Here is a 19,770-nt window from a genome sequence, read left to right on the forward strand (position 1 = left end):
GTAAAAAACAATCCTGGTCAATATATATTTATAAGAGCTCTGACTGAGTCTGGCGGCAACGAAGGCAACAGATTTGAATGTCCTCTCTATCCATGGTGACCTGCCACGTTTTGTCGTCATGACCAAATCAGGGTTATAATCTGGCTTTTAAACATGTAGTCTGTTGCAGAAAGTAGACAAACCCAGAGAGTCTAATTTCAATCGATCAAAAATGTAATCAGGTACTACAGATGTGTGCAAACTGCAACTGGAATCAACTGTATGTGCCTAAAGCTGTGAAGTGTAGGAAGCAGCACTATTTAAATCAGCCATTAAACCTGTGAACTTTGGGTTACAGAGGCTGCATGGTGGCATTTAATCAGTGTAACACATGAACCTTTATGCAGAATATAAAGCAGGATGTCCACCTGAGGTTTCAGTGACTGCAGCAATAACTTCTTAAATTCAGCATGCTGCAGTAATGAAGCTATCACCTCTGACCTTTGAATGCCATACCTGCCCATGTCATGTTCAAGTCTTACTTCATGACAATGCTGACACTGCAATATGCTGCACAACCAATCATCATTCACTTCCCATTCAGAGTATTTATGCTCCATGCTCTGAGGGCACAAAGACTGTTTTCAAGGGTTTCGAGGTGCAACCTGCTACGCTGTAGACGAATAAAGACAGACGAGATTAATCTGCTCATGATTCTGCTGTTATGAAACAGTTTAAGAGTATTAAGATTACACACACACACACACACACACACACACACACACACACACCTGACATAAAAACCCATTAAAAGCAATAGTTGCGGAAAGAAAAATAACTGCATTGTGTTCGTCAGCATTCTTTTAATTTAAGTTGTTGTTGGGTTAAGAATCAGAGTGAAACAAAGAGGCATGTACCACTCTAGACTGCTGTGAGAAAAATAGAATAATGCAAATAACCAAAAACAGAATATAATACAGTAAATACATTGGTAATGTGAAAAACAGTGAATAAAATGCATTGCATGATTGCATAACAGCTCAGTATCAAAGAAAAGTTGTACAACATTAAATAACATTACAGCAACTGTTAATGTTATAAGGATGGAACTTGGGAAACACTTTCTCCCTCTTTTCAAAGGATGCACTTGTACTTGTACTTTGTAATTATTTTTGTATTATTTTGTATTAATTCCTATGTGTTTTATTGTGTGTGTGCTCTGTTACATATAATTTTTAATGGCCAAACAGGGGATGCATAAAGTTATTAAATTGATTGAAGTGAAACGTTACTGCACATAACAGTTCAGAAAAGAAAAAGCAACATATTAAAGAAGCAATGGAAAACCACTGAAAGGGGTCCAATGAAATGACACAGTTTAAACAAGTGATGTCATTTTGCAACATCATGCACACACTGTTTGCAGTGCATCTGTGTGATGATCCCACACAGAAATCTAATTTTCAATTTTTTGATATTAAACTGGTCAAACAAGGTGATGAATTAAACTGCACACAAACACAGATTTACACCCTGTAAGAATTCTCTACTCTGGATCACACCTGATTGGATCACAAGCACATCTGAACACCTGGCATCCCTTAAAATCTTTTATAGCCTGAAAAACAATATCATGCAGTATTACTGACGCAGTAGTGATACAAAAAAATACAAGTGTTTACAACAAATGTTAGCTTATAAATTAACTGAGATTTGTCTTTCAGCTAAGTGATCTCAGTGAGTTGTCTTTTTCTTCTCTCCCTACATTAACTGTTTCTCACTCCAACCTATAAAATATGACCAAGCAAAAGTACACAATGTGAATTTAATCACAATCAATCATCCACTCAGCTTAAGTGACAGCTACCAGTGTGCTTCATTTAAATATTTATGTCAGAATGAAAGTAACTTCCTTACTGCCTAAGAGCAAGGCATGTGACAATCTCAACATATTGTTATTTATTTAATGCCTAAATAGATGCTCCAGGTAAGAAACACTGAACCAAATGTTTCATTTTGATCCATTATTTAACTCCTTCTTTTAGGATCAATATGTAATCATGATGAGCCTGACTTGTGTTCCCTCATGTGTTTGGATCATATAGGGGGTGGAGGACGCTGACGACCTGTCTGATTAAAAGACTTAGATGGGTTAACTAACTCCTGAGCAGCAGTAGTAAGGTGCTGCATACAGGGAACATCAGTGTGCTGAAGGTGGGGCTGTGCTTGTTTGTTTGCCCTTTCAGTGTTTCCTGGTTGGTCTGGTCAGAGGTGGGAGGGCTCTGGGGTGCAGGCACAGTGCTGGGTGGGAGGGTGGTGCGGCTGGCACACATGTCGTAGAGGTTTCCAGAGAACTGCGTCTTCCTGGACTCTTGTCTTAAAGACTCCCAGACGGCTGCTGCGTCTCCAGGGCAGCCGGCCAAGGCTGAGTTGGCACAAACATGGAAAGCATTCCAGGACCTTCAAGGAACCAGGACATGAGGAGATGTCAGTGTAGAAATCTAATGAAGGTAAGGTTGCTTTCACACCTAGGCCTATAGTTTTGACAGACTTGGTGCGATATGGGGGTGAAGTTGCAATATTGTTGCATTTTTCATTTGGTTCGGTTTGCGTTCACACTGCACTTTGTCAAACATACTAACCATTGTAAACAGAGTGAACCGAGTGAAACTGGCTGACACTTCTAGTCTCAGCCAGGGGTGTAGCATAAACTTCTGGGCCCTGTAAAAAGGCATTCTCTATGGGCCCCTCCCCACATCCACAACTATTCATTCTAGCATCTTTTTGGGCTTACATAAGGGCCCTGGGTACTCAGTCCCCTTTCCACCCCCACTCTGGCGCCCCTTGAGCAATAATGGAGCAACATTAAATTTATAACGTCTTGGGATTTTTGGTTTTACTTTAGTGTTTCTAATATTTTATAAGAAGGCGAACAACATGAGCAGCTGACAATGAGTGAAGGACGAGGCAGGCTCTGATGAGAGAGCGATGTGTTGTTACACAGACGACGAGCAACGTGTGTTCATAATAAGTTATGGATTTGAAAGTTATCATCCCTTAAATCATGTATAAGTCCATCAATTGTGTGAAAGGTTGAAATTGCAGGCTAGTAAATGCACTGTTTTTGGTTCACTTCCTATATTTGGGTCGGATTGCATTCTTACCTAAAGTGAACCGAACTCTAGAGCACTTAGACGCAAACCGAGACCCCTGTTTTTTTAAGTGGACCAGAGTTCAGTTGTTCGGTCCACACCAGAGTTCAAATGAGCTTTCACACCACCCCAAACGAACTGGACTATCTAACGAAACGCTCCAGGTTTCGATTAAAATGGACCAAACTGCTCAGGTGGGAAAGCAACCTAAGATACAGGTAAGGTACAATAATACAGTGATGATGGGTAACACCTGAACAAATGTTGAAAACACTACTAAAGACCTTGAGATGTTTAACCCTTCATCCCAGTGTTGGGTGTGGTTACAGGTGCAACAAAGCATCATTCTGACCACGTCCAACAGAAACAGACTTTCCAGTCTGGTGTTAAATTACTTTATTAAGTTATATTCATTCCCTTTTTAGCCTTAGTTTATTTGACAACACCTGAGGATATTCTAAAGGATTTATGTACATACAACATATGTATTTCTGTTGTGAAACATATATTTTGTACTTATCAGCCTATTTGGTTTATGCCAAGAATGTAACTACTGTTTCCCATTTTCCCGTTATTGTATTTCTTGGGAAATGCAAAATAGTTTGGATTTGTATTCCCAGGAATAAACTCTAGCCAGCATGATAACATGCTTACAATGACCATGCTAAGCATGTTAAGCAGGTATAATGTTTACTATGTTTACCATTTTAGTTTAGCATGTAAGCATGCTACAGTAACATTCGCTAATTAGCACAAAACAGAAAGTACAGCTGAAGCAGAGGAGCAATATTTGTTGAGATATTTCACTAAAATCCAAATGTCAACCTCATGGCTGAGGAAAAGTCAGGGGATCACTAAAATGAGTGGGATTCATCCTTTGGGAACCATAAATGTTGGTGCAAAATTTAATTAAAATCCATCCAACAATTGTTGACCAAAGTGGTGGACCAACTGACACTAGCATCCCTAGCGCCTTGCCACTAGCAGGGCCAAAATGATTAATCATTAGAACAGCTATAAGGATTATAACTTTAACAATGTAGAGGGTAGTTGTATCAAGACAGACGAGGCATTACAGGATGGTTATCATGGTGATGGGCAGACACACACTCACACACACACACACACACCTGCAGATTGCATCAATGTCCTGTGTGCTCTGGTCCTTTTGTGTTTCCACCAAACTGTCTCCAAGTGTGAGTAAACACTGAGCAAAACTCTTGTAGATGGAATCACATGAAACAGAAATTGCAGCTCCGAAACACATAGGGGCCAGGCCTAGTGGAGAGGAAGAGACAAGAGAAAAGTATATTATATTGAGATAATTTGGGTATAAACGGGTATAAATAAATGAATGTGAATATGGGGATGAGTTAAGGATGAGAGAGAAATACAATCACTAGATTTCTTTGGGTCAGGGATTTCATCTTTTGGAGTGAAACACAATGTTGATATGTTAATAGAGACATGATCCATCTGGTGCTTAGATGGATCAAACAAATACAGAAATATGTTGTATTCCATTCATCTGGAGGGATTATACAACCTCAAAACCTAATTCAGTGTGGGAATACAAAACCTTGTGTGAGCTGCCTGATTGCATTGATCAGCTCATACATAACACGTCCCTCTGAGCCCAGTTTGAGTTGAGTTACTGAAATGTTCCTGAAAAGGTGTAAATAAAGCTTTGACTGGAATATTTAAACATTGATTTAAGGAATAGAGGACATTAGTGCATAAGCAGAATCAGTGTGTTTGAGTTGTCAATCGGTAGATCTCTGAAAGGGACAGTGGCTTTGTTGTTGGCCCTGAAGACATCTGTGGACACATCCAGTTGTCAGCAGCCTTGGATAAGCTGTTCCAGGGTCAGAAGTAAAGTGCACTACATGGCCAAAGTATGTGGAAACTACTGTGAATATTACACCTCACTCCAATACCATGCATATTCATTTCTTTATGAATCCAAACTATTGGCAGAATTTATTGGTGGCTATCACTGTGCAGATCTTTCATCCGTCAACTATGTCTTTTTATCCACCACATTGTCTGTATGTATGTGCTCGCTTTACAATCTCTTTGCCTTCCCCAAACTGTTGGAAGATTGGAAGCACACTATTAGATATAAGAGTCTATATACGAGTCCAAAGCTTTGAAAACATGAAAAACAGCAACAGACCTAAGTGGACAGGGGAAAGTGTCCACATACTTTTAGCCACATAGTTTAAAAAACAGGCCAGCCAACCTTGTCAACCACAAGTAGCACTAAACTTGAAAGTTAATTTCATCTTTAAAATCATCTATTCACTTTAATAAATATGCATTATTGTAGTTATTTTATAAATTCTTAGCATGATTTGACGGCAAAGCATTGTGTAATTCTCTTTAGAAAATTCTGTGTAAAAAAGTGTTTCATTTATGAAAACCAAACTCAAAATACCCTCAAAACAATAGGTTTCACAGCTAAATACATGATGTTATAGACTACACCAAATGTATGTACACACACATACAACCAGGAGAGAGACAGAAAATCAGAACATGAGGGAGGGGACAGTGAGCATTTCATTAAGGTAAGTGCATTTGTAAAGCCTGCCGCTCCTCAATTTCAGAACGAGCTAAATGGTATCCTTTTTTAGCTATCTTACTGTAACTACTTTTCTATCAACCCTGCTGGAATTCCTCTGGTCAACCTGAGTTTCAAGACATATGTGCACAGACAGACACATGAGGAAAACTGTAAAACCAGTAAACATAGGACAGGCAAGAGCGAACTCAGCACAAAACTATTTCTAGAAGACTTAAATGCACATAGTCAACAGCACATTCAGACAACAATTAAAGAAATATCCTTACTGAGGCAGAGAGCGATGGGCAGCAGCATAGTTGCCTTGCCTCGTTGGGACTTCATCGTTCGTTCCACGAGTACCGTGGAGCTCAGTTCCACCTTTGAACCAGAGGCTCTGATGTGAATCTCCCACTGATGGTAAATCCAAAGAGTCCAAATTTACTGCTTTAAAATGTGATGTGTTCTCCCATCCGTTGGGAATTCATCAGATTGAAAAAGCAGTGAAAGGGGCCGATGCATCGCAGAGAGTAAGAGGATGCTGTGTGTGTGTGTGTGTGTGTGTGTGTGTGTGTGTGTGTGTGTGTAAAGAGAGCTTGGAGGCAGCAGACCAACGACAGCACACTGGATTAGAGTGTTCTCATTTCCGGTCTTTAGTATTTAGAGCATTTATTTGAAACACAAATATATTATAGGTCTACATATATCATAATTTATTACCATCTCTGCCTTGTTCACACACATTTACCTGCTGCAAAAACCTGATTTTACCATTGAACAAGGAGTTTGACAGTAGAAGGAAACATGATCAGAAGTGTCAGGAGGTTTTTCTTTTTCATGGGAACAGATGGATGACGTCCCACTGAGGATAAGAGAATCCAGCTCACCTGGGAGTCCAATACAGATGCAAAGCGCCCTCTGAGAATATCAGCAACCCATGTGATAATCATCCACAGCTGGGTCACGAGGGGTCATTGAAGAGCGCTGTCGTTACATAGTCTGAACTAAAGTTTGGACAGCAACAAATTACACATGCAGACCCTGTTTTAGATGGGTGATTTTAAACCCTTTACCTTATTCCCAACTTTTCTTACTTGAGCATCTGTTTTATATCCCCCTCCTCTTCCTCTCAGCCTCCAAATCTCCTGCTACGCCCCCCAGATGGCTCACACTCTGTGCATTAGTATAAATCCCGGTTCACATCTGTATACTGACACAGGAGAAATGGTAACCCATTGTTAATCTGCAGCTTGAAACAACCATTAACTGCAGAATAGTCTGTCTCTATCTGAAGCCGTTGTGAATCAATACATCATGGGAACTACTTTGGCAGCAATTCCAGCTGTGAGTTTACTGAAAACATCTGCTTTTTTTTACATTCTTACTTTACAGATGTGCTCAGGATCAATCAAGTTGGATGTGAGGTTTCTGGGAGGGTCTTGTGTGACACCCTGTCCTTATAATTCAGTGTACTATTGAGGGATAGTATAGGGCTGTTTTACATCGTTTGGGCCCTTACAGTAGTTCCAATTAAGATCAAGCCTAATGCTGCAGTGTACAGTGATATTTTAAATAATATTCTTCCAACTTTGTGTAAAATGTTTTCCTATTTTAATTTTAAATCCACACAACAAGTCTCATAAAGACATAGTTTTCTAAGTTTGGTGTGGAAGAATTTGACTGATCTGCACAGAACCCTGACCTCAACTCCATCCAACACCAATCAGATGCACTGGAGCACCGACTGTGAGCCTGGCCTTATTGCCCAACATCAGTGGCCGACTACACTGATGCTCTTGTGGCTAAAGTGTCCACATACTTTTGGCAAATGTACTGTCTTTGTTGCTCTAAAGCACATGATCCATTCTATATCGTATTTTTACCTCAGCTGAAGCATTAAACTTGTCAGGTTGTCAGGTGTGTGTCAGATACATACAGATGTGTGAGGTGATGTATTAATTGTCCTCCTTCCAGCAACAAAGAACTCAAATCTCTGACCAAAGGTTGTCTTACCTGGTGGTTTCATTGCACAAGTAGTTCAAAATAGGACCTGTTCTGACACTTGAGTTTACTAGTTAAGTGTGCTCTATTAAATTTCAAATTATACAGCCCACATGTATAACTTCGCCACTGTTGTCTGATAACTCCACTCACATTCTGTCTTGGACCACAGTGCAGTTTTTCTGCTCAAAAAAAAGTGTTGTCATCTACGTATAATAACAATGTTTCTGCCATTGTTATTATAAAGACTGTTTATGGTAGAATTAATATTTAAAATCAAATTGTATGGGATATATATATCAAGGTCACGCAAGTGTATCTGCATAAAGTTTAGTCATACTGAGGCGAAAAAGACGCTGTGGAGATTCAGTGGTTACAATGGATTCCAACCAATCTTAATGGCAAAAAAAGGTGGTAAAAGACAAGAAAATTTGTATATTTTCTGTAGGCACTATCTAAGCTCCCTAGGGCTGAATAATTCTTGAAATGTTTTGGAACCAATACCCTAACTTCTTTTTTTTATATGTTACTATTATTTTATTTATTTAACAAAAGAAGACAAAGACTACACACAAGCAGCTGCACAAGAACTGTCTAAATTTTATACTAATACTGCAACTTGCAAAATTGTAATTCAATTCAGTAAATATCTGATAAAAGAATAAGTAAGGCCCAAGCCTAAAACGACCTGAAAGTTTAATTAATTAATTTTAGTGATTTAGTATGACATATTAACCAGGATAGATACAACAACCATTTAAACGCATCAGTTCATGGTATTCTACATGGCTCAAAAGTGCATGAAACAGAGCCCTACATATATGAATGTTGGTATGGAGCAAAAAAAATGACGTCTCTATTACGATCCTTGCAAACGAAAAAGCTCAAGAACCAAAAAAACAAGTCCTAGTCTGAAGGATTACAGCAGACAATCTCAAGATTCACCTGGCAGAGTCTGTAAATAGAAAGAAATCCTGCAGACTCTATGCTGTCTGAGGCACATGGATGTCCATTACTGCTCGAGAGTCATGCAGTGTTCTCAGAAAAATCAAACAGCCACTAAAAGCTTTAGGTGTACAGTTTAACAGACATATATCTGATATAGATAATTGCAAGACATGTGTAGCATGTCACATATTAGAGAAAAATGTTGCACAGTGCCCCTTGTTCAACATTTTCAAACTGCAATATAAAACCCAAACTGTCATTGTGTCCAGAATATTTTGTTATTTTTTATTATATATTTTGTAACATAAGCCCTTAAGAGATTTTATATAATAGCAACCCTTTTTTTCAGGCAAACCTAAACTGTATATATAGTCTGATGTCAAACACTGGATTTCAGGATCACTTATTGCTAACATTGTTTTACTTAATTCACATTACATAATTACTCTCAAATGATGAGACAATCAGACATGAGAAGCTGTTGTTTGGCCTGAATGTAAAGCTACTGTGGTAATGGCAGCAGCCATAGAAAAGGAAGATAGAGTTGTGTAAGTTTGATCGACAGCATTGGATTAGGGCATTATGCAACACTGTTGGGAGTAAAAAAAAAAAAAAAAATCCAGAGATTAGATCTGGATTCTCTCTCTCTCTCTCTCTCTCTCTCTCTCTCTCTCTCTCTCTCTCTCTCTCTCTCTCTCTCTCTCTCAGCTTTACAATCACATTAAGACGTTCAACATTTCACTGCTTTAATATGATCCATCCAAGCTGCTGACACAAACACACACACACACACACACACACACACACACACACACACACACACACACACACACACACACACACACAGCAAATTAGGCCATATAGACAGGAGCTAAACCTCCTGCTCTTCAAGCTTTTGTGCCACCGCCATCTAGAGGGAGAAATCATGCTGCAACATCAGACACATTTCACAACTTGTTTCTACTGTAAGTCAAATCTGCTATCAACCTATGAAAAAGTCAAGTAAACAAAACAAAAACGATCATTTAAACCATACACTGTAGTGGTACACTCACTGAAACGATAGTTCTGAAATTATAAGTCAAAATGATCGAATCCATAAATAGTTTGACACACAATTCACTGCTGTATGTGATTTATGAAGTAAAAACAGCTCATCACTTTTCAAATGTAACTATTTGCTGCTTTAAAAACTACCTATCATTTTGTTTTTCAACTGTTAACCAAAGGAAGCAATCTGAGGACATATATTTATCCTCTGGTATCTTGTATTGGCCATGTTCCATTTTATTTCTTAACCAATTAATTAATTAATTAATCTTCTATAGTAAGTAAGTTAACCCTAAATTACAATCACTGAAACCTTAACTGGTATCAGTGGCTTGTGTTGTTTCTCAACAAGTAACTCCAAGAACAAGTAATATTCTCAAGATCAGAAAGAAGAAACAGCTAAGTTGATGGTTTGCACACTTCACACATCTATCACATTCATCTTAATAAGGCAATATCTTCATCAGGGCACTCCTTTAACACTGACAGAGTAAGTATTGAGTGAGACTTTACCCTGGTCACCCAACAGGCGTAGGAAACAGGGCAGCAACGTTGAGATTTGAGTTCATGTTTTGTTTCCATCACAAGTCTTTATAATTGTAGTCTTTTATACTTTTTCCACAACACAGCTAAAAAAATATTTCTAAAGCAAGTCACTGGAAAACATTTTCTCTTCTTTCTTAAAAAAAAAAAAAAAGTCCAAACAACAGCCACTGAGAGGTGACTGCGACCCAGGGGAGAGCTAAAACCTTCTCAACTTGAAGGTGAAAGCAATAAAAAATACTCCAGGATCTTCTGACTCACTACTTACTACTGTGTGACTGGACACAATCAGGATGGAACAGGTTCATGGATTGACAAATTATTCAGCCTGAATCAGCACTATTTCAAAATGAAATTTACTTCAAAATGAGAGCAGAGCATAGCTGTCAGACCAAGTTGAAAAATCAGAAATGTATGTAACATCCTGTGCATAAAACACTCATGAACAGCACAGAAAAATGCAGCCACTAAACTTCTGTGTGGAGAAACATCACACACATTAATCAAGCAGGTGCTGTTTCACAGAACAACCTCAGGGGCAGGCATACATGTTCAAGTTGCATAAGGTATCTTGAGAACCTTTTTCGTTTAAGACCATAAAAAAAAAAGTCTGAGAAAATGTAACTTAATGCATGTCTTCAAGAAACATCATTTAATAAGATTACATCTTTTGAGTGCCCCTTCAAGTTTTAAGGAATTTAAGTCTGTTTTCTGTTGCACAAATGTATTTAGCAACAAAAATAAAAATGAGAAAAACTTAAGGGTGCCTTTAAAAGGTAACTCAGATAAAGTCATGGTAGAGTTTTATTTCATTGACTACCAACACAAGTGTGCCAAGAATAGTGTTTTGTTTACAAAAAAAATCCTATCGATGCTTCATCTTGGCATACTTTACCTCTGCAAATCTATTGTGAGATGTTTCTTGTATCGACCTCCTAATTTAAATTCATAAGTAAGGGAATAAAACATCGTAAAAGAAAAACCATCTATGCAACTAGGCAGTTTCGAGCATCTTCCTCATCACCAGTCCGGTTATAAATGTGTAAGGAACCCTAAATGTCAGTCTGTGCAAACTATGAGTCCCGGTTGAATGAATAAAATGTATTATTGACCTTGTTTGGGCTTCAGGCCAATAGAGGACTGCATCTTTCTAAGTAATTAGCAATGGTGTTATTAATATAAGCTACATAAACTAGCCAGCCAACTTTTTACCTCAGGCCTACGAAAAATCAACTCAAGTTGTTGAAAATAAATTGTCATCGTTCGTAGTTCTGTACAAAATAGGGCTGGATCTGCCGTATTAAAACCCCTCGAATCCTGGTTAGTTGGAGTCTCTGTAACGGGTCGCCCATCAGATTTTCTTCCGGACGCTTAAAGCTACTGAGTTTCCGTAAAGCAGCCGGTCCCGCTCCCGCACCTCCTCCTGCAGCTTGGCCTCGGTCACCCGGAGCTGGCGGATGGTCGCCTTCATCTCCTTCATCTTCACCTCCATCAGTGCGATGATGTCCCGCTGCTCGTTTAGTTTCCGCAGCAGCTCGGCAGACGTGGTGCCGGTGGTCAGCGAGTACGCGTGGTCCAGCGGACTGCTGGTCACACTTACGTACTGCACGGGCGGCTGGTGCACAGTGGACGCGGTTTCGACCGATGAGTCGTCGGCAACTAGCTCGCCGGACACAACGGCGGCGGTGTAACAAGTCCCCTCTGACTGGGCTGGCAGCCGCGCTGTGCCCAGGTACTCCCCGTTGTGGCCTATCTGAACCACGGTGATGCTGTCATCGCTCGCCTCGCCGCCTGCATTGCCCTCGGCTCCTTCTGCCGTACTACCCAGTACGCTGGTGACGACAATCCCGGAGGTTGCAGCAGCGGCGGGGGCAGTAACCGCCGCGGACACTTTCCTCCCTCTGCCCCGCCGACTCCTGCGCTCATTGACCCCCCGCAGAGGAAAGAGGGACGGTACTCGGATGCTGTATGTCTTCCTCCCGCCGGCGAAATGCACGCTGCAGACTCGGTGTCCTGTCGTGGGCTGAAAGGTGCTGAAGCAGCCGCTGACCCCGGCCCGGGAGATGTTCCTCAGCCACAGCTCCCTCAGCGTGGTGTCTTTAGGAAATGTGTAGAATCGAAGGTCCCGGTCTCGGTGCGAGTTGTTGTAGCAGCCAGGGACACAGCAGGTGAACCCAGGCATGTTTACTTCAACACCAAGACTAAAAGCACGGTCCTTGGATGAAGTTTGAGTTATTTTATTGTTGTTTCTTTATTCTATGCGTTGTTATCAAGCCCAGTGGCCTACAAGCGGAACTACACGTCCCACAACGCTAACAACTTCCTGTTTATTTTTCACCAAAAGTGAACCGCTTTTCTTCGTACGACGACTGAATCCACCTGAATTTTTCCGGACTCAAAGCATGCGTAGCTTGTATTTATGCTGAATTCGAGGCTGATATTTTATTTTCGGTGGTAAATGTCTTGTTTTGTTCTTCGCGGTCTTATCAAGCCAACCGTCATCCACTGAGAACTAAAAATCCCATAATCCATTGCGCTTCCTGTCCTGGTCCGTTAGTAAACTACCGCCCCTGCTGGTCAGTAGGTGGTAACGCCATTCTAAGCTCTGCTGAGAGAAGTTGGCTACTGTATTGTTTCCATGTCCAAATCTTTTTATTTAGTTATAATACAAGCACACAGAAAATAATGACAACATGTAGGTGAACAATAACTTCATACATAATACAGATTTTTAATAAGCATGTTTCTTCCAAGGGAATGCTTTACAATTCATCTGCTAAAAACACATGAAGATGGATCGTGTGTGTGGGGGCTTTGAATTCAGAATTTCTTAATAAACATGTTAAAAATCCTCATGATGAATGAATGGTTTATTTTCGTGTCATCCATTATAGGATTATTCAGACAAATTTTAAAGAAATCCTTTTCCTAGTGCTGACACAAAACAAAATAAGTACATAAAGGGTACAAATATAAAATTTATAATTCAACACAAAAAACAGATAAATAGCCTACAAAGAGGGTACAAATGTAAAGTTAACATTTCAACAGAAAACCCTTTCAGACCAGAATAAATTATGAAACAAGTAGCCTATACAATAAACAGATTAGGCAAATACTGTAGGTATTCCAAATAAGTAGGAAGGGCAGAAAAAATGCAGAGAGAGCAAGAGCGAGAGGTCATTCTCATACTGAACACACATCAACTCAAATAAGAAGTATTCAATATCCACCCACAAAAGTGAAAATGCAATCAAAGATTGAACAGGTTACTATTCCGTAAGTAGTTATACACAGTATTTTGTTGACGTGGTCCCATTACTTACACCATTTGCGCTATTTGTATTTCGTGAGATACCAAACATGTTTTCCTCCACCATATGTCAAAGCAAAGCAGTTTAGGAAAAATATGACACATAATATATATCATGTGTCATATTTTTCCTAAACTGTATATATATATATATATATTCTTTTTTTTTTATGTCAAGCATCCATGGAAGGTAAAATCCCATATGTGTCCATATTTTATGTGAAAGAATGTTACAGGTTTGAAAGGACATATTAGCTGTTATTTAATTTATTTTATTTTATTTAAATCTGTTTCCTTCCACTGCTTTGTCAATCTTGCCATCTGAAACCAACAATCAGCTCATTTTAGAACATGCATGTCTGCATGTAGTAACCTTTATCAGCCACGTGACGGCCATCTGAATTCCTCCTTTGTTATTGAATCTGTGGTGGCAACCACAGGAAAGTAGTAGGTAGGATGTTGCATATCATCCATGGAGTCGTATGGTTGTGGATTTCTACCTCTGTTCCCGGTCATCCCCATACAACCATTAGCCTGTTCCACCTGTCAGATTCATCTGGATGTAATCTACTGATCCACAACACTTCTTTTCACATTAGCAGACACATCTAAGTGCAGATTGCTGTGGGACCCACAGACACATCCTTAACCGAAATTTGGAAAGTTTTAATCAATTAATGAATATTTATTTATGATATGATATGATTTATGACTAGAAAAACTTGACACATAGTGCTGAGTTGCATGTCAAATTAATCTGCAGGTTCCCAGCTTTGAAATCTGTATAGCCTATCACTTCTATGTGGAATCTACTGTTGATCTGCTATCACCCCCTAAACATCCCCTGTCCCCTACCCCTCTAGAAAAAGGGAGCGGAATGTAGCATACACTTCATACAGAACAAAACCAGACCGTAGGCTAACATTCATTCCACAGAACCCATGATACACATACGGTTTATAAGTTAGCTTGTAGAAATACCATCAATTATTAAATAAAAAAAACTGTGTACATGAAGTTAGCCTACTTTTAAAATGGGTAGGCTATAAGCGGTCAGCGGTGTGTCAAGGCTAGCATACTGAATCATGGGAAAACACGGTGCCCGATCAAACTATGTACTTGCTCCACAGGCAGACCTATATCGGTGACATACGTTTATCTAAATTGTGTTTTAGTTATTTAGCTTTATCTACAAAATAACATGTTTCACAAGGTACCACTTTACGTGTGTTTGACCAAAGTCATATTTTCGCGTCTTGCTAAAGGCGTCTGTGTTGGCTGGAGAGGCGGAGAGTTAAGTAGGATACTTAACTCTCCGCCTCTCCAGCCTCTTGTAGTATCTCTGGTCCCCCCCACAGTCCTGCCGTTGCTACTGAAGTTACCATTAGCAACTGGGCAGCGCCCCGGCTGAGCACCTTCAACCGCTGTTGATGTTGTCGTTAAATACAGTAGGTAGCTAATGTTACATTTCATTATGGGTTGTCTTTTATAACAAGTTTAAAGACAGTTAGATAAATTAACTTTAGATATTAACTCTGTAAAGTACATTCGTTTATACGGATCTTTTTGAGTTCGCTTTGCGGCTGTCTGGCCCGAGTTAGCTGAACGTGCTAGCTAACGTTATCAGCATAGGTTGTGCGTGTGTGAACCTTAGCTATCCGGATCATATACACCTCTAAAGTAGTGTCCACTTTTCGGAAACGTGTGGTATCGTAACAAAAAAAGACTACACTACTACTACAATTGATCTCGACAGCGATAATTTCATGCGGCATGGCTTTGTTATCTGACCGACAGCCACACAGCACGGCTCGGTTACTTTTCAGTGGTGTCCAGTATGAGAGTGAGGCTCCAACTACTGCCATCCATGTGAATGTGTGTTTGTTTGGCCACGCTGTTTGTGCCCTGAGGTGATGCAGTGTGCAAAAGGAAGAGCTTATTTCCCCCAAAGCTTCATAGGTAATGCAGGTGCACAGGCACACACGCATATGTTAGTATGTTGTTGTACAGTGATGGCTACAAGGAAGCAAGTGAGGCACACTGTCAGCTCCTGCCAGTTTCTAGGTTTTTCCTCTAATATTCACGTCACATCTTCTCCCGTAAATACATATTCACAATATGATAAATAGACAAAACATTTGTAGTCTTTGCACAACCTCATTAGAGTTCAGACAAGAAAGAACTGTTGGTAACACCGTGGGCAGGTGCTCCCCACTACACAAGCCCACTAACTGCAATTACATGGGCGACTGAAATCAACACAACAGTCACAGCTACAACAGTTAGATCAGGAAATCACCGAAGGTATGTGGAGAGTTGTGAGGGCCTCGGGTGAGCTGAGCTACACACTATTTCATATTTAACCTAATGTTATTAGGATAAATTGTTTATTAGTTCAGCTGCTCTGTGTGCAAGTTGATGTACATAAATGCCACTGTGTGTAACCTGGATAAGGTCAAACACAGATATAAATTGCACTTGCGACAGAGGTAGGGTTGACGTTGACTTTCGGTGGGTGTGGAACATCTAAGGAATGGCATGTTAACTATGTAGCAGCACACAACTGTAAGTAGCTGTCAGAGACTGCTGATGAGATAAACTGGTCTTGACTTGTTTGTCCTGTTGATACAATCACTAGATAATATACATATTATGCTATGAGACAAGTCATTGTGGTTTTGGTTATCCTAACATGGTGATATAGATTAGATGCTTTTACATGCATGGTCATTATTGCTCACTTAAAGTTAAAGTATCGTATGGAAACAACATAACATTACATTAAAAATGTATATTTGATTTTGTCAGTGTCACAGTTTGTCAACATCACTTAGTCTCTTCTTTTATTTTACAGGTACAGTAAGCTCTCCTTGATTTCCAGACACAGTCAAGGGCTTTGACAGGCAAGGGAATTATAGGCTGTTGGAATGTTGGTGAGGCTGGCCATGGTTAACACGTAAGGTCGCAGTGAGTGGCACTGTCATGTTGCCAGGAGTCGGTGTATTTGGCACGGGCAGCACAGCCAGAGTGCTGGTCCCGTTGTTGAAAGCTGAAGGCTTTGAGGTTCATGCACTCTGGGGGCGAAGCGAAGAGGAAGCGTGCTGTTTAGCAAAGGAGCATGGCATCCCATTTCACACCAGCCGATCTGATGACGTCCTGCTGCACCAAGATGTCGACCTTGTTTGCATCTATATTCCACCCTCAATGACAAGGCAGATTGCTGTCAAAGCACTGGGTAAGAGGGCATAAACACACATACACTTTTAATTACTTTTGTCAGCCTGCCCTGTCCAAAAAACCTTGGGCATATTTAAAGTGTATAACTTGCACTTTTTACACTAAACATTTGTGCTAAGCATACATGCAGTCACTCCATCACATGCCATAAACCATACTGCATTGCTAAAGTAACACAAAGAGAATATTGGTGGATATTCAGTTTTCTTCCTAAACACCAGGTTCAGATCCTTAATTCCAGTTTCCGTTGACACTGTATTGACCTCTCAGTTAAACAAACTGCTAATGTTACCTGACCCAGCTGGGCGTGGCAGGTCGACTCTGGAAAAGATTAGAAATTTGTGACTGTAATGACAGTACTCCCAAAAAGATGCATGGCTGTATTCTTCTGTAACGTATTTCTCAGGGTTTATCCTTGAGATGTGATGAATGGTAATGATCATAGCTGTGACCACAGGGAACATAGCAATTTGAGGCGAAAACCCCAAAACAAACCTAACGACAAAAACTTGAAATTCCCCACATCTCGTATCTGTTAGCAGCACATTGAAGCAAACATAAGCGACACATTGTCGTATCAGAGGAGAGTAGATCTGTAACGTTAACTTACTGTATCTGATGGAATTCCTGAGTGTTGACCTCAGCTTCCTGTTTTAGTTGCAACTTCCTGAGTGTGTCCCCACCAAAGGGACTACTTCGAAGAGGTACTAAAGGGCGCTGATCTCCATATATACACGCTATACACACCCTCTTTGCTATCACATGTGGTTGTAGGAGAATGTTGACTTTTTGTTTATTCATACCAAACCCCAGGAACTGAGTAGTAATGGCATTTAAGGCCATCAACTCTGCCTGAGCACTGAGACACCAAGTCCACCCTACACTTTCAAATCATAATAAAAGGTACACCTAGCTAAAACAAATGCATTCTAATACAACAAACAGCCCTGCAATCAATCCTCCATTTCTTTTGCTGAAACTGATTTAGAGAGGCAATGAATCAACTTTATGGCTTTATTTTGGAGTCTGCAAGTTGGTTTGTTATGCTGTTTATATTGTATTGCGTTATGCAGAGAGCTGTTTCAGTGATATTAACGGAAGTAGCACCTGAGTGTATGTAAAACTTTATTACTAGTTAAAGGCAGATTAAGAACCGTAGTGAGGGAAAACGGTGCTCACCACTTTCAATAAAAGATACATTTAAAGAAGGAAATCAATTGTTTAACCTTTTTCGTTGCTGCAATACAAGATGACCAACAACCATGAAAAGGTTTTTATGTGGGAGTGGGAGATTTGCCAGATTGTATCTTTGAAATGTCATTTCACTTTACCTCAGAGATCATTGAATTCCGTTTTATCTTAATATTTCCCCCTCTCTCTCTGCAGGTATAGGTAAGAATGTTGTGTGTGAGAAAGCTGCAACAGCTGTGGATTCATTCAAGATGGTGACTGCTGCCAGATACTACCCACAGCTGCTCAGCATTATGGGTAATACCCTGCGCTTCCTGCCGGCTTTTGTGGCAATGCGCCAACTGCTGATGGAGGGATATGTTGGCGAAATGCAGGTGTGTGATGTCAGAGTCTATGGCCCCAGTCTCCTGGATCAGTCGTACGGCTGGACATGTGAGGAGTTGATGGGAGGAGGCGGTCTGCACACTGCCGGCTCGTCCATCATTGACCTTTTAAGTTACCTAACCGGGGCACGAGCCCTTCGTGTTCATGGCTTGCTGCGGACTTTTGTACAACAAAATGGTTTGATCCGAGGCATTCGCCGCGTCACCAGCGATGATTTTTGCTTCTTCCAAATGTTGATGGGTGGTACTGGCTCTAGCTCTGGTGGTGTGTGTTGCACTGTGACCCTGAACTTCAACATGCCAGGGTCATTTGTGCACGAGGTTATGGTAGTTGGATCCACTGGAAGACTGGTTGCCAGGGGAACAGAGCTGTATGGTCAACGCAATGGGAGCAAAGGTGAGGAGCTGTTGCTAAGCGACAGTGGGTGGGCGGGACCAGAGGTAAAAGAGATGCCCCTGCCTTACCTGCAGGGGCTGAGCTCCATGGTAAAGGCACTGAGACAGTCTTTTCAGGCTCACGAGGAGCGCAGGTCATGGGCGCGAGGATCGGTTGCCATGGCACCAACATTTGAGGATGGTCTGTATGTGCAGACTGTGGTCGAGGCGGTGAAACGGTCCAGCTGTAGTGGCGAATGGGAATGTGTTGAGATCATGAGTCAGGAGCCAGATCCGAATCACAACCTGTGTGAGGCTCTGCAGAGAAATAAGAACTGAATATATTTATACAGCTAGTGCAACTACTACATGTGTCTGACAAAACTGGGCTCTGAATGTGTTACCTTTTAATTCAGCTGCTGAGGCAGTTTACATTACCCATGACTACTTTTTGCATTTTCACATTCTGTCCCATTTTTGAGCAGAATTTTTCCTTTTAGAAAACATAACTGTTTTCACTAAATGTGTTAACCACAGCTCCATTATTCTGATTCTCAACATAAAATATTATAATAGCTGTGTCAAAATCTACCTGTGCCCCATTTACACGTTTATAACCTGTACCATGCCAAAAAGTAGACAGTCTTTATTCTTACTGAAGCTTGAAGTCATGGAGTTATGACTGCAAATGTCCTGCAAAATAAGGTTGTTATGCGTCACCTGTCAGCAAGGCACCACCAATGTCAAATATTGGCTAAGTTCCTTGTGTCAAAAAAACAACCTTTCAGCAAATGTCTGACTATTTCCTTTTACCCTCACTTTAAGCAGCACGTGTGGATATATTTCTGTTTAGTTTTTTTGGAAACATGCAGTTTATATTGTATTTTACTGATAATCAGAGATATATCAAATAGCTTATACTTCATCCTTGTGATTGGACAAGAGCACAGCTCTTCCTGATGTATGCCAGAACGTTTTTTTAATATTTCCTTTTTTTAGTAGTTTCTTCATGTCAAGTCATCATACCGTCAGTAG

General features: G+C 40.4%; 3 protein-coding genes across 8 annotated transcripts; 1 reads left to right on the plus strand and 2 right to left on the minus strand.

Moving 5' to 3' along the window:
* Positions 1-328: 328 nt before the first annotated feature.
* On the minus strand, positions 329-6,254 carry nrn1lb (neuritin 1-like b). The gene is made up of 3 exons (XM_031314480.2): positions 5,985-6,254; positions 4,262-4,409; positions 329-2,439 (listed from the first exon to the last, which is right to left on the minus strand). Exons 1-3 carry the CDS (start codon positions 6,037-6,039, stop codon positions 2,136-2,138), a joined length of 507 nt encoding a protein of 168 aa, XP_031170340.1. The 5' UTR covers positions 6,040-6,254; the 3' UTR covers positions 329-2,135.
* Positions 6,255-9,761: 3,507 nt separating this feature from the next.
* On the minus strand, positions 9,762-12,811 carry thap11 (THAP domain containing 11). Its single transcript, XM_035999451.1, has 2 exons — positions 11,057-12,811; positions 9,762-11,016 (listed from the first exon to the last, which is right to left on the minus strand). The coding sequence occupies exon 1, from the start codon at positions 12,416-12,418 to the stop codon at positions 11,588-11,590; it is 831 nt and encodes a 276-aa protein (XP_035855344.1). The 5' UTR covers positions 12,419-12,811; the 3' UTR covers positions 9,762-11,016; positions 11,057-11,587.
* A 2,049-nt stretch (positions 12,812-14,860) lies between these two features.
* gfod2 (glucose-fructose oxidoreductase domain containing 2) lies at positions 14,861-19,504 on the plus strand. Of its 6 annotated transcripts, none has more exons than XM_035999448.1 (4): positions 14,864-14,998; positions 15,323-15,424; positions 16,404-16,784; positions 18,173-19,504. In XM_035999448.1, the coding sequence occupies exons 3-4, from the start codon at positions 16,532-16,534 to the stop codon at positions 19,072-19,074; spliced, it is 1,155 nt and encodes a 384-aa protein (XP_035855341.1). In that variant the 5' UTR covers positions 14,864-14,998; positions 15,323-15,424; positions 16,404-16,531; the 3' UTR covers positions 19,075-19,504. The 6 variants fall into 6 exon arrangements, with proteins under 6 accessions (XP_031170190.1, XP_035855341.1, XP_035855342.1 ...); XM_035999449.1 differs by having other exon boundaries at positions 15,323-15,418; XM_031314330.2 differs by lacking the exon at positions 15,323-15,424 and having other exon boundaries at positions 14,861-14,997.
* Positions 19,505-19,770: the final 266 nt, after the last annotated feature.

The sequence above is a fragment of the Sander lucioperca genome, chromosome 3, assembly GCF_008315115.2.
Source record: "Sander lucioperca isolate FBNREF2018 chromosome 3, SLUC_FBN_1.2, whole genome shotgun sequence".
Taxonomy (NCBI): Eukaryota; Metazoa; Chordata; class Actinopteri; order Perciformes; family Percidae; genus Sander; species Sander lucioperca.

Coding starts and splice junctions, on each gene's coding strand:
- nrn1lb (XM_031314480.2), bottom strand. CDS start 6,039: ATGAAGTCCCAACGAGGCAAGGCAACTATGCTGCTGCCCATCGCTCTC. Junction 4,410..5,984: donor GCCCATCGCTCTCTGCCTCA/GTAAGGATATTT, acceptor CCTCTCCACTAG/GCCTGGCCCCTATGTGTTTC. Junction 2,440..4,261: donor GACATTGATGCAATCTGCAG/GTGTGTGTGTGT, acceptor GGTTCCTTGAAG/GTCCTGGAATGCTTTCCATG.
- thap11 (XM_035999451.1), bottom strand. CDS start 12,418: ATGCCTGGGTTCACCTGCTGTGTCCCTGGCTGCTACAACAACTCGCAC.
- gfod2 (XM_031314330.2), top strand. CDS start 16,532: ATGTTGCCAGGAGTCGGTGTATTTGGCACGGGCAGCACAGCCAGAGTG. Junction 16,785..18,172: donor GATTGCTGTCAAAGCACTGG/GTAAGAGGGCAT, acceptor CTCTCTCTGCAG/GTATAGGTAAGAATGTTGTG.